General features: G+C 37.9%; 2 protein-coding genes across 7 annotated transcripts in view; one reads left to right on the forward strand and one right to left on the reverse strand.

Annotated features, from left to right (window-relative positions):
* Positions 1–15,877, forward strand: part of Cp (ceruloplasmin) — a 52,012-nt gene that overhangs the window by 28,878 nt on the left and 7,257 nt on the right. The window contains exons 13-19 of one of the 2 annotated variants that reach the window (XM_075950964.1): positions 217–356; positions 1,739–1,867; positions 3,523–3,629; positions 4,993–5,209; positions 5,588–5,727; positions 7,235–7,397; positions 10,319–10,631. In XM_075950964.1, coding sequence (XP_075807079.1) covers positions 217–356; positions 1,739–1,867; positions 3,523–3,629; positions 4,993–5,209; positions 5,588–5,727; positions 7,235–7,397; positions 10,319–10,335 — 913 coding nt within the window. In that variant the 3' untranslated portion in view covers positions 10,336–10,631. Of the gene's footprint in view, positions 1–216; positions 357–1,738; positions 1,868–3,522; positions 3,630–4,992; positions 5,210–5,587; positions 5,728–7,234; positions 7,398–10,318; positions 10,632–15,877 lie in introns of those variants that run through there. The other variant, XM_075950963.1, reaches the window with a different exon arrangement.
* Hps3 (HPS3 biogenesis of lysosomal organelles complex 2 subunit 1) overlaps positions 11,388–15,877 on the reverse strand; it is a 57,553-nt gene continuing 53,063 nt past the window's right edge. For all 5 annotated transcript variants that reach the window (XM_075950968.1, XM_075950967.1, XM_075950966.1 and 2 more), the window contains one exon: positions 11,388–12,258. In XM_075950968.1, the coding sequence (XP_075807083.1) occupies positions 12,131–12,258 (128 nt within the window). In that variant the 3' untranslated portion in view covers positions 11,388–12,130. The remainder of the gene's footprint in view (positions 12,259–15,877) is intronic.

Here is a 15,877-nt window from a genome sequence, read left to right on the forward strand (position 1 = left end):
CATGGATCAAGAGGTCAGCTTAGCTAGGCAAGAAGTCCGGGCGAGGACTGAAGCTGCTCACTAGACAGTTCTCTTTGGATGACACCTCGCTATTTCTAAAGTCTATTTTTTTCTTACTTGGGTTGGAAAATAATTATAAATGAGCATAACTATTAACAAGAAATTTTAATCAAAAACTAAAACAAATAGTAACCTGCATTGATTTTTCTTTTCTAGTATTTCAAATGTATTTTTGGACAAGGAAGAATTTTATATAGGCTCAAAGTACATGAAAGTTGTGTATCGGCAATTTACTGACAACACATTCAGAGAACAGGTGCAGAGAAAAGCTGAAGATGAGCACTTGGGCATCCTAGGTAAGGTAAACAGCCCCGTTTTGCCAGTCTTGGGTTAAACAAGTGATGCCTTCAGCAACAAACATCCATGTATATAGAATGCATGTATCTAGTTCATGTATTAAAGTTATTTTTTTAAAAAAATCATCCAATAAAAAGAGAAGTTTTGTTTGCTGAAGAATACAGATATCACTTATTTCTTTCAAGAATAACATCAATTCATACACTGGTTAAATTACTTATACTTAGCCAGGCAGTAGTGGTATAAGCCTTTAATCACAGCACTTGGGAGATTGAGGCACACAGATCTCTGAATACGAGGTCAGCCTGGTCTGCAGAGTGAGTTCCAGGACAGCCAAAGCTACACAGAGAAACCTTGCCTCAAAAAAAAAAAAAGTATTTTTTTTACTTGATGCCTATAGCATTGGTGAAGTTCCTAGAAATTACCTCCTCACAAAAACCTTAACCAAATTCTCCTTGTTATCATACACCCCTTTAATAAAGAAGCTCAACTATTTATTTGAAAATTTAAGATGTAATTAATCACAAGAAAAGATATATATGGGGGTTGAAAAAACGTTTTTCCTTACAGAAAATCAGGAAAGCTGCCTTCAGGTTTTCAGGATCACAGTAAGGCAGAAAATGTAACCTGCAACCCATGAGGGGCTGAACTCCTTAGCTTTTCAGTACTTTCACAGTATCAGAATTTCCCTAGTGAGATACTTTAGAGCAGTGGTTCTCAACCTTCCTAATGCTGGGAACCTTTCCTACAGTTCCTCTTATTATGGTGACCCCCAACCATAAAATTATCTTGTTACTACTTCATTGCTGTTTTGCTACAGTTATGAATCATAAATATAAATATCTATGTTTCCTGATAGTGAAAGGGTCATTCAACCCTTAAAGGGGTCCATACCCACAGGTTGAGAACCACTGCTCTAGAGCTAATGGTATTGCTGGGGATAACACATACATGTGGCAGGAAACAGCTGCAGCTGGCTGCAGAGCAGAAGCTGGACCACAGGCTCCATCCTTCCCAGCACAACCCTTTGCTAAGAGCCTGGAAGTCTACACTAAACCTTGACAGGAAGCTGTGTGCAGCATCTCCTGGCTTGCCACCAGCTTTCCCTGTTAAATCTCTGACCCTCAGAGAGTTTTCAGGCTGCAGTGTCTCCTGGAACTCTGATAAAAAGATACACTAAGGTCTCCATATTTAGGGAAGCTTTATCTAGTGTTTTTATGTACATCCTCTGGACCAGAAATAAATCATGGATTGTAACAGCTCAAAGCCCTGGGAGGAAAAGAAGACTCCATCCTTCACAGTGAAAAGTTACCTGATTTTGCTTTTATCATTAACAAGAAATTCCAAAACAATAAACTAATTTTCCTTTCACTCCATTCAGGTCCCCAAATGCATGCAGATGTTGGAGATAAAGTAAAAATTGTCTTTAAAAACATGGCAACCAGGCCATACTCAATACATGCCCATGGGGTGAAAACAGAGAGTTCTACAGTTGTTCCAACATTGCCAGGTACTGAGAGCAGAGGGATGCATCATACAGATTTTATAGCCACTCCACAAGTGCCAACTACAAACGAGCGTTGTAAGGGATTACAAAGGTGGAGAGAGAGGATGCAGCGACCAGCCCTGTGTGCGTGATTGTGTACAAGCTTGTTTGAACCAAAACAATTTGCAGAAGGGTTGTAAAAACAAACATGGAAGTAGTAGACATTTACAAACACAGAAGAGTGAATTAGAGAGATGTTCCCTCCACTCAACTAGAATTGAAGTGGCATCTGCTACACTATGGGGTAGAATGTTCATGCACCAGTCTCTCAAACCATGTCTGTGATTTGGAATTTAAAGTTTGGGTATTTGCTTCAGTATCTGGCATATCCCAAGAGCTCAACAGATGTTTAATTAAGATAAAAGTTGAGATAGACTATGTATACTTATTTTACAGGAAAAGGATTTATTTTACAAATTTAACAGTTCCCAAACATATCAAACACAAAAAAGAGAGTATTCTGTAGAATTACTTTTATAAATTTAAGGAAAGATAGAGCAAAACCTTCTCTCTTGACCTTGTAAAAGATAAAAACAAATAATATTGAGTCAATAAAGAAGGCTATGAAAAGACTTAGATAAGAGAGTAGCTGGTGTTATTTTAGGATATTCCGTGGGGCTGGATATTGGTGAAGACTTAAACGATAAGGGAGGTGCAGCTCAGGTAATTGTGGGGTAACATTCTAGGCCATCAAGTGGGAGTATGCTTCATGTCTCTTAGAAATGGCAAGAAGCACACGGAGTGACAGAATCCGATAACAACAGAAGCAGACATAATTGGTCGAAATCAAGTGGTCTCATGGCTTCACAAGGATTCATCACTTCACTGAGGATGATAGTGAGACAGAAGCAAGAAAGAAAAAGAAGGTGAAGCTTGTTCCACAGGGCAGCATCAGTACAAAAACACCTTGAGCAAGGTGCTGAGCCAGAGATATCTGCAGAAAAAAAAGATATTAATAACACCTTCTTCAGAGTAAGAAAAGGTGGATCAATTTCTTCAAACTATGACATTAGAATGACAATCACTCTGGCTTTAGTATGGCAAGTGAATGAGAGCTGCTTAATTCCTAGTAAAGATATGATGACATAAAAAGTGCGGCTGGGTGGAGGTGGTGCATGCCATTAATCCCAGCACTTGGGAGGCAGAAGCTGGCAGTTCTCTATGAGCTTGAGGTCAGTCTGGTCTACAAAGCAAGTTCCAGGACAGTTAGGACTGTTACACAGAGAAGCCCTGTGTTAAAAAATCAAAGACCAAAACAAAAAACCCTTACTATATCTTAGAATTAAACTCCAGGGCCATCAAGATGGTTTAGTGGGTAAAGGTGCTTAGTCTGATAACTCAAGTTCCATCACCAGAACCCACATGGTTGAAAGAGAGAACTGTTACAAACTATGCCAACTTTCATGTGTCTTGTGGTACACACACACACGTACACATACACTCACTATAAGATTAAGAAACTAAATTCCTGGAAAACTTTGAGTACTATTATTTCTTGACATTTTTACTTTCTGGACCACTAGTTATCAATGTTTAATAAATAAATGTATACGCATATGAAACACGTATGTCAGATATAAGTTGAATATAATCAAACATGTAACTCTTGGTTAATTTAGGTGAAATTCGCACTTATATATGGAAAATCCCAGAGAGATCAGGTGCTGGAGCAGAGGATGCAGCTTGTATCCCATGGGCTTACTACTCAACTGTGGATCGAGTTAAGGTAAACTTTAATCATTTGTTTCATGAGGATTCTTCAGGTAGAGAGACAACTGAAAGAAGATAAAGTTAGAGTTTGCCTGTACTCCAATCTATGTCAAAATCCCAGGAAAATAAGTTACTTTGTAACCTATTCAAGTTTATATTTCTAGTTTGTTTGCTTTTAAACATAAAGTTATAATTATCTCATTCCTGCTGATTATTAATAACACTTAATAAAATTACAAACCAGAGTATTTCATTTCTGATATGAAAATATACTAAATATAAAAACTAAGATGTATGGCTTTAGAGCTCTTTATTATAACAAAAGCAATCCTGATAGACAATAAGAACTGTAGACATTGTTCAATAAAATATCACAAAGCCAAAACTCCCTCAACAACCCTCTCAAGTGAGACGGTACTCGGTTCTGTGGAACATAATCTTGATCAGGATCCCTCTGAGTAACTGACATGCCAATGCAGGTGCATGCTGGGCTTCTCCACCAGAAATTTTCAGATGTAAAAGCTAGCACCTTCTGAAAGGGACACTTCCAAAGAGGTCTTTCATCCCCGCTTCATTTTCTCTTGTAATAAAAGTAGCATAAGTGCTGCTCTATACATTCACTCAGGGCAGAACTTTGAACCACTCATCTTACCAAGATAATTTGCTCCTACAATTGCTCAGCTCACTCCTCTCCATTTTCACACTTCAGGACTTGTATTTGTCTCAGCTGCTGCCTCCCAGGCTTCAGACTTTTCCAAGACTGTCAATCAAGCAATATTACTGGACTAAGATGTAGATTTGCTATTTTTCTCTGTTCAGGGTTACTTATGACACTGCCTGAATTTCACTAATATGATACAGCCCAAAGATGATGAGACACAATCTGCCATCACTGACACCTGGCCCCACCAACCTCCTCAGATGTTAAGAGTTAATTGTGGCTTTTCACATGGGTATCCATTAGCATTGTTTCTCCATGACAATGGACAATTCCCTTGACTTCTACTCATATCTTATATTCCTATAAGAGTTCCTACAGCAAAAGGTTTTGTCTCATTCAGCCACAGATGTATAGTAACTGGCTCATCCAGATAAGCCCACAAGCTTATGAACTAAACAACCACCACTGTTCACTCAGGTAGCTCATTAGTTAAGCCATCTTTTTTTTATCTCTCTAAGTTACACATCACCCATATAATCTACTTACTATTCATCATTTCAACGTAATGATGTCAAATATGAAAATACTAAAGTTGTGGCTTCCCTTTGACTTAGGTACCCAACTAAAATCAGTCCTTCCAAAAATGCTGGAATTGTGAATAATCTCTGAAATCCTGACCAACACTTCCAAGATAACTGCAGTTTCTGCTTGTTTTCAGGATCTTTACAGTGGACTAATAGGCCCACTGATAGTTTGTCGGAAATCATACATAAAAGTATTCAACGCTAAAAAGAAAATGGAGTTTTCCCTTTTGTTTCTAATATTTGATGAGAATGAATCTTGGTACTTAGATGACAACATCAAAATATACTCTGATCACCCTGAGAAAGTAAACAAAGATGACGAGAAATTTATAGAAAGCAATAAAATGCATGGTATGAGAAACTATTCTAAGTCACATTCCTTTTCTATTCCTTTTCTATCCCTTTCAAAAAAAAATCATGTTGTAAGACTGTTTTATTTAGAAATATTGTCATGTAAAATTCTGCTCAAAATCAGAATAGGGTTATGTTTAAAATCTTTACTAATTCTTCTCTCAATTCCAAACCCTCATTCCCTTTTAAATAAATTTACAAATAGGATTAATGCTCTTCATATAAGGTAAATTGAAAAATAGCAGTGATATTGGTGAACATGGAAGATCTGTTTTCCCCAACTATAGTGAAGTAATTTCTGTTATATGGACCTAGTAATAATTCCTATGAAGCCATTAATAAGTTTAAACTATTCTGAAATGTATCAATTTTCCTCAGCTATTAATGGAAAAATGTTTGGAAATCTACAAGGCCTCACAATGCACGTAGGAGATGAAGTCAATTGGTATATGATGGGAATGGGCAATGAAGTAGACTTGCATACCGTACACTTTCATGGCCACAGCTTCCAATACAAGGTAAGAGTCACCCACAGCAGTCATTCTTGCTCTGCTTAATATGTTTTAATTTAAGCCAATACATTTCATCCATGAAAAGGGGACATTCAAACAGCATTGCAGTCTCACTGATACAACAGCCTCCTCACATCTTGGGCTCATCCTTACACTTGCAGTTTTTTTTTCTGTTTTCATAGTTCTACTCAGAAAATTCTTTCTTCCTTCCTTTCTTCCTTTCTTCCTTTCTTCCTTTCTTCCTTTCTTCCTTTCTTCCTTTCTTCCTTCCTTCCTTCCTTCCTTCCTTCCTTCCTTCCTTCCTTCCTTTCTTTCTTAAAGATTTCTGCCTCCTCCCCGCCACCGCCTCCCATTTCCCTCCCCCTCCCCCAAACAAGTCCCCCTCCCTCATCAGCCCAAAGAACAATCAGGGTTCCTTGCCCTGTGAGAAGTCCAAGGACCACCCACCTCCATCCAGGTCTAGTAAGGTGAGCATCCAAACTGTTTAGGCTCCCACAAAGCCAGTACGTGCAGTAGGATCAAAAACCGATTGCCATTGTTCTTGAGTTCTCAGTAGTCCTCATTGTCCGCTATGTTCAGCAAGTCAGGTTTTATCCCATGCTTTTTCAGACCCAGGCCAGCTGGCCTTGGTGAGTTCCCGATAGAACATCCCCATTGTCTCAGTGTGTGGGTGTACCCCTCGCGGTCCTGAGTTCCTTGCTCGTGCTCTCTCTCCTTCTGCTCCTGATTTGGACCTTGAGATTTCTGTCCAGTGCTCCAATGTGGGTCTCTGTCTCTGTCTCCTTTCATCGCTTGACGAAGGTTAATATTCAGGAGGATGCCTATATGTTTTTATTTGGGTTCTCCTTCTTATTTAGCTTTTCTAGGATCACGAATTATAGGCTCAATGTCCTTTATTTATGCAACTGACATCTGCAGAACTACCCTTTTATCTAGTGAAAGCAATGTTCCTCTTGAAGATGCTCCCCCCCCCATTTTTAAACTAATGTGCAGGCTACCAAAAAGGGCACATTGCAGAATGTCCATTTTATAATCTGTATTGTTTTCTGTACATATATCATTAATGGGTTTTCAATATTATTTTCATAGAAATATGCCAGTGACAGAGGTTGTGAATACTTGAACTGCCACTACTATTTAAATTCTTTATCAGCCTCCTTTTCTGCTTCTTATATACTCTCTTTGCCTTAGAGTTTCACAAACAAGATAAACTATGATGGATCCAAATAGAAGTGACACTACAGCTTGGCTGCTTTGTGTAGCTCAAGTCTCTGACAAAGAGGAAGCCAGAATCATGGTGTTAGACATAATAGTCCTGACTAACCAATACTCTGCTTCACAACTTCCTTGGAAGCCCAGAGTGCTGAAGTTTTAGGTGAAAACCACAGATATCACTGCATAAAATATGGAGGGGCTCGTTTTTTAAAGAGAGGTTTCTGTTTTTCTAATATTTGGAGCTGGCCAATGAAAGGCTGATAAATTAACTCTAATGTTTGTCATTTTTCTAATAAAGCACAGGGGAATCTACAGTTCTGATGTCTTTGACCTTTTCCCTGGAACATACCAAACCCTAGAAATGTTTCCGCAAACACCTGGAACGTGGTTACTCCACTGCCATGTGACTGACCATGTCCATGCTGGAATGGAAACTACCTACACTGTCTTACCAAATCAAGGTGAATATCCAGGCAGTACCTCTAGGTGTTATGAATGCAATTAAGATTCCTGATTTGTCTAAATACATCTTCCAATATGAAGTACTTGTGAACTGGCAGCCCTGGTGCCTTCTTTCTCTATCTCTAGTGTTGGGCCAGTGGAATATCACTTACTTGCTAGAATGGCATTGGCTGTCTAAGTGTACAAATGGACACTAACTCTGCACTGTCCTCACACCAAAAGCTAGTATAAAGGAACAATCACACTCGTATTTTAGTTTTTAAACAAGAAAGCAACCGTGACTTATAAATGAAGATTTAGAACTTAATTTCTTTAAGAGAAAACATTAACAATTGTTTTCTCCCACATAGAAGAAGCATAAACCAGCCCAGTGTAATTTCAGTTCTTTTTGTGTTGCCAGGACTGTTTCTAAAGGAACTAGGAAAAGCTAAAATTTAAATTCCTTATTCACATATATAAGTACATATATACACCTAGACACACACACACACACTCACTTGCATATACAGAGCACAGAAAAATATACAATCTTTTTGTGAATAAATACCAACAATAAAAGATAAAAAAGCAAAATTCTAGCAATATGGTTGAGAACTGTAGGAACAGAAATGGAAATGTAATTGGAGGAAGTTACATACAGAATATAAAATAATAGAAGCAGTACGAATGTGCTTGCATGTTTATATGTGTGTGCATGTTTGTTTGAGTGCCCATGCATGGGTATGTTTGTATGAGTGTGTGTGTGTGTTGTGGTACTCGGGCAGTAAAAGTTGTTACTGGTAATGAACAGCCACCTAAGACTCATAAAACCAAATAAACTGTTGGATTTAACCCCAATAACAAGACCAAGATAAAAAGTCAATGAGTCTGGGAAAAAGAATAAGAAAGTCTCTACATGGGTGGATCTCAACCCATGGGTCGTGAACCCGTTAGGAGGGGTCGAAAGACCCCTTCACAGGGGTCATATAAGATCATTGGAAAACAGATATTTACATTAAGCTTCATAACAGTAACAAGGTTACAAAGTAGCAATGAAAATAACTTTGATTGGGGTCACAACAACACAAGGAACTGTATTAAAGTGTTGCACCATTATGAAGGCTGAGAACCACTGCTCTAAATAAACAAGCTTGGAGGGCTAGTGAGATTGCTCAGCAGTTAGCAGCACTGGCTGCTCCTCCAGGAGATCAGAGCTCAGTTCCCAGCACCCACATGCTCTTAACCCTCTGTAACTCCAGTTCTGAAACTGTAACTCCAGTTCTAGGGACTCTAATGCCCTCTTCTTATCTCTGTGGGTACAATGCATGCAAATGGTATACCGACATACATGTCATGCAGGAAAAATAACCATACCAAAAAAAGAAAGGAAGAAAAGAAGGGAGGGAAGGAAGGAGGAAGGAAACCAAAAGAAGGGAGAAGACAGAAGGAAGAGAGAAGAAGAAACACTGAAATACTTGAAAACTTGTGTTTGTAAATGATGTAAATGTTTGGAACACTGGATGCTGCCACAGACTGGTCCTGCAAATAGAAACACTGAAGATGGGACTGGAGAGATGGCTTCAGCGGTTAAGAGCTGTTTTGCCAGAAGTCCAGAGTTCAATTTCCAGCAAACACACATTCGTTCATAACCACCTATAGTGGGATATGATCCCCTCTTCTAGCACAAAGGTATACATGCAGATAGAGCACTCAGATACATTAAAAAAATAAATTAAAAATAAAAGAAAGGGCCAAGCAGTAGTGGTGCACACCTTTAATTCCAGCACTTGGGAGGCAGTGGCAGTCAGATCTCAGTGAGTTCAAGGCCAGCTTGGTCTACAGAATGAGTTCCAAAACAGCGAGGACTGTTTCACAGAGACACTCTGTCTCAGGAAAATACACACACACACACACACACACACACACACACACACACACACACACACAAAACAAAACAAAAAACAAAAACACTGGAGAGACTTCTGTGTCTAACAAACCTGAGGGAAGAGGGAGTGGGAGTTGCTGTATAAGGAGAACATGCATTTAAAACAGAAGGAGGAATTAGACAGCAAATAACCAATAGGAAAGAAGAACATGGGAAATAATCTTTAAAAAACTGACTTTCATAAAAAGAAAAGACATTATATAGGACTGAAAGAATAATGGAAAAAGGTCTGAATTAAACACAGAAAAATACAAATCCATGCTTATCAGTCTATATTATCTTTAAATAAGTTTGATAGAGCTTTGGGGAAAGCTACTCAATTCTACAGCTCAGGAAATTATTGCCTTTCATTACACAGACAAAAGCATATAGAAATAAATAAATCTTCTGACATCATGTATCAGGTGACAAGTCTCTTCAAGGAAAAATTAATTAATTAAAAATAGTGGCTATCTTTTATGTCAAGTCTATATTTCTTTTTCCTTTGTGAAGAAACACATAAAGACCTTCTCCAACACATGTAAAAAGCACTATTGTTGAACTATGCCTACTCTGTCAGATAATCTTTAGGATACAGACTATAGTGGTAAAGCTGACTTAATTTTAAATTCCTCAAAGCTGCACTATTCTAGCTAAATAGGCAAATCTATTACAATACGATGATGAATATCTAAACACTTTCATTTGCTAAAGTAGAATTTTTTAAACTTTCTTTGGATATAATTTAAAACATAATAAAAAAAGCTGCAAAAGAATTCCCACAGACCTTGAGTTTGAGCTCATCCTGGTCTACAAGAGTTAGTTCCAGGATGGCTCCAAAGCTTCAGAAAAACTCTGACTTCGAAAAACAGAAACAAACAAACAAACAAAATCAAACAAAAACCAAGAATTAATCAAAGAAAATATTATTTTAAAAATAGAACATATGTAAAGCACTTTTAACCATATAAAACACAGCATTTTAAGTAATCATCTTAAAATTTCTTTCTCCTATAGGGACTAAGTCTGGCTGAAAGAAATGAATTGGTGATAAATGAAAGAACAGAACAGTGATTCATAACAATGTATGTGTCACTGCTGAATAAAACATGATGCTGGATTGGCTGCAAACAGTTAACACAAAGTGAAGCCATGCAACTGTTCATTTGTGAGAGAACTGGTATGACTTAAAATGGACAGATCAACATATACCATGGCCTGTATAAGTTCATTGGGTAACAGAATTGCTTCACATAGTCCATTTATACCTGCATTGTTAGGACTTTGTAAAAAAAAAAAAAGCCCCAAATAAACAAAAAATATGCCAGAAGCTGTCCTTACTACCTTCCCAGGATCACAACAAAGTTCACTGAATTGTCTCCAACTCTTGCCTTCTTAGCAATCACACTAATGAACCATGCAGCAAAGGGGTGGGAATAAGAGTACAGAAAAATAAGAAAAATAAAGACAGCAAGCTGCATTTTATAGAAATCTGAAAAAAATTGTCAAAAAAATGCTATCTGGAAATAGAGAAAGATAGAATCCAATAATATTAAATTAAAAAGATAAAATTCAGATAATAAATTAATAATAAATTAAGAAACTGCCAGTAAGAAGACTAAGTCAAGGTTCCAAGGAAATGAGAGAGCAGTTTTGCAGAGCCTTACTGGACTTACAGTTTTAGCAAGGAGCGGACCATACCACAATCTGCCAAAAAGGTTACTAAAAGGGGGCAGTGTCTAAGAGCACCTCCCATACTGAGTGGCTCCAGTTCTAGAGGACCCAATGCCCTCTTCTGGCCTCTTTGGGTACCTGGATACACACAGTGCACATACATAGACACAAAAGAAATACACATAAAAATACATTTTCAAAACAAACCAAACAAATCAAACAGTGGTGGGGAACACTTTTAATGCCAGCACTCAGGAGGCAGAGGCAGGTGGATCTCTGTTAGTTTGAGGCCAACCCGGTCTACAGAACTAGTTCCAGGATAGCCAAGGCTTTTATACAGTGAAACTCTGTCTCAAAACAAACAAACAAACAAATGAACAAACATGTGAGTTATTACAAAGAAAAACAAGAACATCATGATAGTTTTTATTTTCTCATATACTGTGGTTGAAAGAATAAGAATGCATATATAAATATATTAGAAAGAAGACCTTGCTTGAAAATATGTGAACTCAACCAGTAAAAGCCAGACAAGTACATTCATCTCATTCTGATAGAAGCATGAGTTTTAAAAGTAGCTCAAAAGCCAAGTATGCAGTCTTTCACTGGAGTGAAACATTACATCATTCTCATACTTACGGAAATAAACAAAATAGTAGCCCAAGTAGGAAAATCCGTAACAATGAGGATATTGTTTGAACAGCAAGAGAGGCAATTGCACATACTCATACTTGCGATGTATTTTCTTCCTGTTATTCTGGGGTGGACAGGATTGCCATGCTCCCAACACTGAATCCATGGTGTTTCTCACAATAGAACCCTTTGTTCAGCTTTGAAAATACCTGCATGACACTTCATACCTGGAACAATTGGGAGGTTTGCTTAGACTGAGGTTACCACAAGAGTCATAGTGAGTTCCAGGCCCACATATGATAGAGAGTAAAAAAATAAAAAATAAAACGAAACACATGTAAAGAGATCTTACATCTTGAAGATTTTTTACATTCTAGACAATTAATTGGGTCAGGTTATAGATTAAGTGAACAGCTACCATTCTTAAGGTAAGCAAGTACCATAAACACAAAACTCTTTGGGCTCATTTTATCTGGGACTGAGCACTTAAAGTAGAGTCATTATGCACTGCAAAGAATAACTTCAAGGCAGTGACTTCTTCCGGCTGCAAAACAGGAGGTAGGGCAGGAAAAAGGCTGCAGCACCATCTTCTGGAAGAACATTCAAGAAATCCCTCAGATCCAGTCCCACAGCAATAACTGACAAGGCTTCTGTTTGTGGGGAAAGAAGAATATATGAGTTACAACTAGAAGTCCATTTTCTACAAATTTGCTCTTAATTAATAATACAGAGTTTCTTCAAGTAACAAAATGCTAGAATCATAAATAAAACTCTTTAATCCACATATCGTGACTCCATACTTTCTAAAGCCTTTCATTTTGTAGTTATCTCCTGGAATGAGTTACCAATTCACTGGGAGATTGCTACATTGTTTTAATCAATTTCTACCATTTTCTAATGAGAAATATAATCACATAGATGCTGCTTTTAAAGTTGAGACTGCTGCTAGTGTATAAATATTGTTTGCTAAGACATGAATATCATTCAGGATAAAACATTTTCCTGAATAGGGTCCTCTCAATAATGAGCTTTTCATGTTATTAGTAAGCATATATCATTTGTCATGACCATATACCTTCTAAATAGTAACGTACTCAAGTAAACATTTTCAATATTAAGGAATTTAATTGGGTTGGGAATACTCAGCTGTAGAGCCCTTGTGTAGTGTATACAATTTCCTGGATTCACTCCTTGGCAACAATAAAAGAGCATGTGTAGGTAGATGGTGTGTGTGGGGGGATGCCAAACATTTTTTAAAAAGATAATTATGAATTTTATGTTTCTATTACTTCTTAGTTGGTGATGCCCTATCATAGAAACAATAACTTCAGAGAGCTGAGTAGATAGGTCAGTTGGTGTAATGCTTGCCACACAAGCTTGAGGACCTAAATTCAATCCCCAGAACCCATGTAAAAGAAAGCTAGACATTGCTGCATTCCTGTAGTCCCAGACTAGAGAAAGCAAAGACAGGTAGATCGCTGCAGCTCACTGGTCAGCCAGTTTAGCCTGACTGGTTAGCTGAGGAACAATGACCAAGACTGACCTCTGACATGTACATATAGATGCACACATTTCCTCATTCTACAAAAATGAATAAATAACAAGAATGAACTGTATTTCTGGGAAGATATTTCCTTCCTCCTCTTTACCCATACTCCAGCATCATCTCCCCTGTGTTCCTTACCCATTTGCAGGACTACTGTACAACCCCCTCTATCATCTGTCAATTTAAATCATCCTTCATACAACGGGATGGCCAGTCCACTGAGAAGTTAAAGAACTATGCAACAGGGACACATGGGAAGGACTTTTCGTTGTTCAATCAGATACACCTAGAACAGATGGGTACTCTTCAATGTACATGCTGCATGACTTTAAATATGGGGCTTGGGGCTGGAAATATGACTCAGTGGCTAAGAGCATTTGCCGTTCTTCCAGAGTACCTTAGTTTAGGTTGCCAGCACCCATGTCAGGTGTCACAAAATCCTGTAACCCCAGTTCTAGATTTGTCACCTCAGGTCTCTGAGGCCACCTGTACTCATGTGCACACACTCACATGGAGACACACATACCCCTTCTTAGGTTACCTGCGCTAATGTGCACACACCCATACACATGTGCACACACATACACACACACACCTTCTGAGGTCACCTGCCCTCATGTGCACACACACACACCCACATGTAGACACACATACACAAACATACACACATACCTTTTGAGATCAAACCCATATACAGATAAAACTATATTATTTAGAATAATAAAAATAAATCTTACAAAAAGTTACTGAGTCTTCAAAGCGAGTATCTTCATCTACAGCATACTGCTAGTTTCCAGTGTTCTTTGAGAACGATAATAGGATACTTCTCTAATATACGAGATGATCCTAATAAACAGCAACCACTAACTAGCTTACGGAATTCATATGAAACACCTAAATTGCTATTAATTTCCTATCAACCATGTTTACTTACCTAAACATAGAGACTATAAGTAGTAGCCTAGACATAAGAACTTTTACTTGGGGTAAGTACAGAGCAGTTACAAAGTTAGTAAAAATATCACCACTGTTCAATTCTCTTCTCTCACCAGTGAGGCCTTAATATAAATTATAACTCTAAGAATGAAGCCAACACTTTAAATCTGTATAGTATTTTAAAAACTTCTCCTAACTTCTCATTTGGTTTCCCTTCCTAAATCCCTTAATGTTTTTGTTTATTTAATCCAAAGAGAATATACTAACAGTTATGGTGTGTGGTTCAGTTAGAGAAAATGAAGATAAGAAAATATTAAAATAGGGGCAGAGGGTGATTGAGATGTCTCAGCAGGTAAGAAGTATGTGACCTTGTAGTGGGAGGCCGCTTGTTGGTTCCCGGGTGTTCAGCCCCAAAATAATCACACAGAAACTGTATGAATTAAATCACTGCTTGGCCCATTGGCTCTTGACTTCAATCCTCAGAACTACAAAAAGGTAGAAAAAGAGAACCAAGTCCAAAGTTGTCTTCTGACCACCACATGTGCATCATAGCATATCAACATGTGTGCACATACATGAGCAATAAATAAACAAATAAAATATAAAAATGTAGGCTGTGAATGTGGCTCAGAGGGAAAAGTACTTGCCATGAGAACACAACAACCAAGAACCTCACATAAAAATCCAGGTGTGCTTGGTCGTCCATCTGTAATTTTATTGTGTGGGAATCAGGAGACAGGGAATTCCCAGAGCAAGCTAGTCATAGTAGCAAACACAAAAGGCTTCAGATGCAAAGAGAGACCCTGTCTCAATTCGTAAGGTGGGGAGTAATCCAGGAAAATACTTGAGGTCAACATGAAATCTTTGCAGATGCCTACATATGCATGTGTGTCCAAACACCTGCACATATGTGCATACCACACATATAACTAAGCACACACAAAAATATTACTCGCCTTTATTCTACTATTCATCTATGAGATCATCTAGGAATGATCCAGAAAGAAGTAAATCAACCTGGGCAGTGGTTATGTCTGCCTTTAATTCCAGCATTCGGGAGGCAAAGGTAGGCAGGCCTCTGTGAGTTGACGGCCTGCCTGATCTACAAGAGCTAGTTCCAGGACAGGTTTCAAAGCTACAGAGAAACCCTGTTTTGAAAAACCAAAAAAAAAAACAAAAACAAAAACAAAAAAAACCCCAAAAAAAAGTAAATCTACATACTTAAAATACCCCAGTATATCTAAAATACGTTTACCAAACATTAAAAGTTAATTTCACTGTCAAAATTTTGACTTTTAAAACCTTATGTTTACAATATGTTACAATATTAGATCTTTTTAAAAATAAAAGTAGTGGGCTAGAGAAATGACTCAGTGGTTAAGAACACTGGTTGATCTTGTAGGGGACCTGGGTTTCATTCCCAGTACCCACATGGCAGCTCACTGTTGTCTGTTTCTACAATTCCATGGGAGTTGATGCACTTTTATTGGTCTCTGAGGGCAGCAGGCATACACATGATGTATATACATACACAAAGACCAAACACTCATACACCTATAAATATGCAAACAAAAATTAATTAAAATATAATAGTTCATTATTTCAAAATAATTAACAAATTTTTCCTTAAATAATCCACCTATTCACTGTCATTTCAATAGCTCTGCATTAGTGCACTGGTTCTCAACTAGGATAATTCCGTCCTCAGGTGACACCTGGCAGCATCTGGAGATACTTGTATTTGTCATAACTGGGGTGGTGGTGATACAGGTAGGAGACAAAGATGC

This window comes from Microtus pennsylvanicus, chromosome 16, assembly GCF_037038515.1.
Source record: "Microtus pennsylvanicus isolate mMicPen1 chromosome 16, mMicPen1.hap1, whole genome shotgun sequence".
Taxonomy (NCBI): domain Eukaryota; kingdom Metazoa; phylum Chordata; class Mammalia; order Rodentia; family Cricetidae; genus Microtus; species Microtus pennsylvanicus.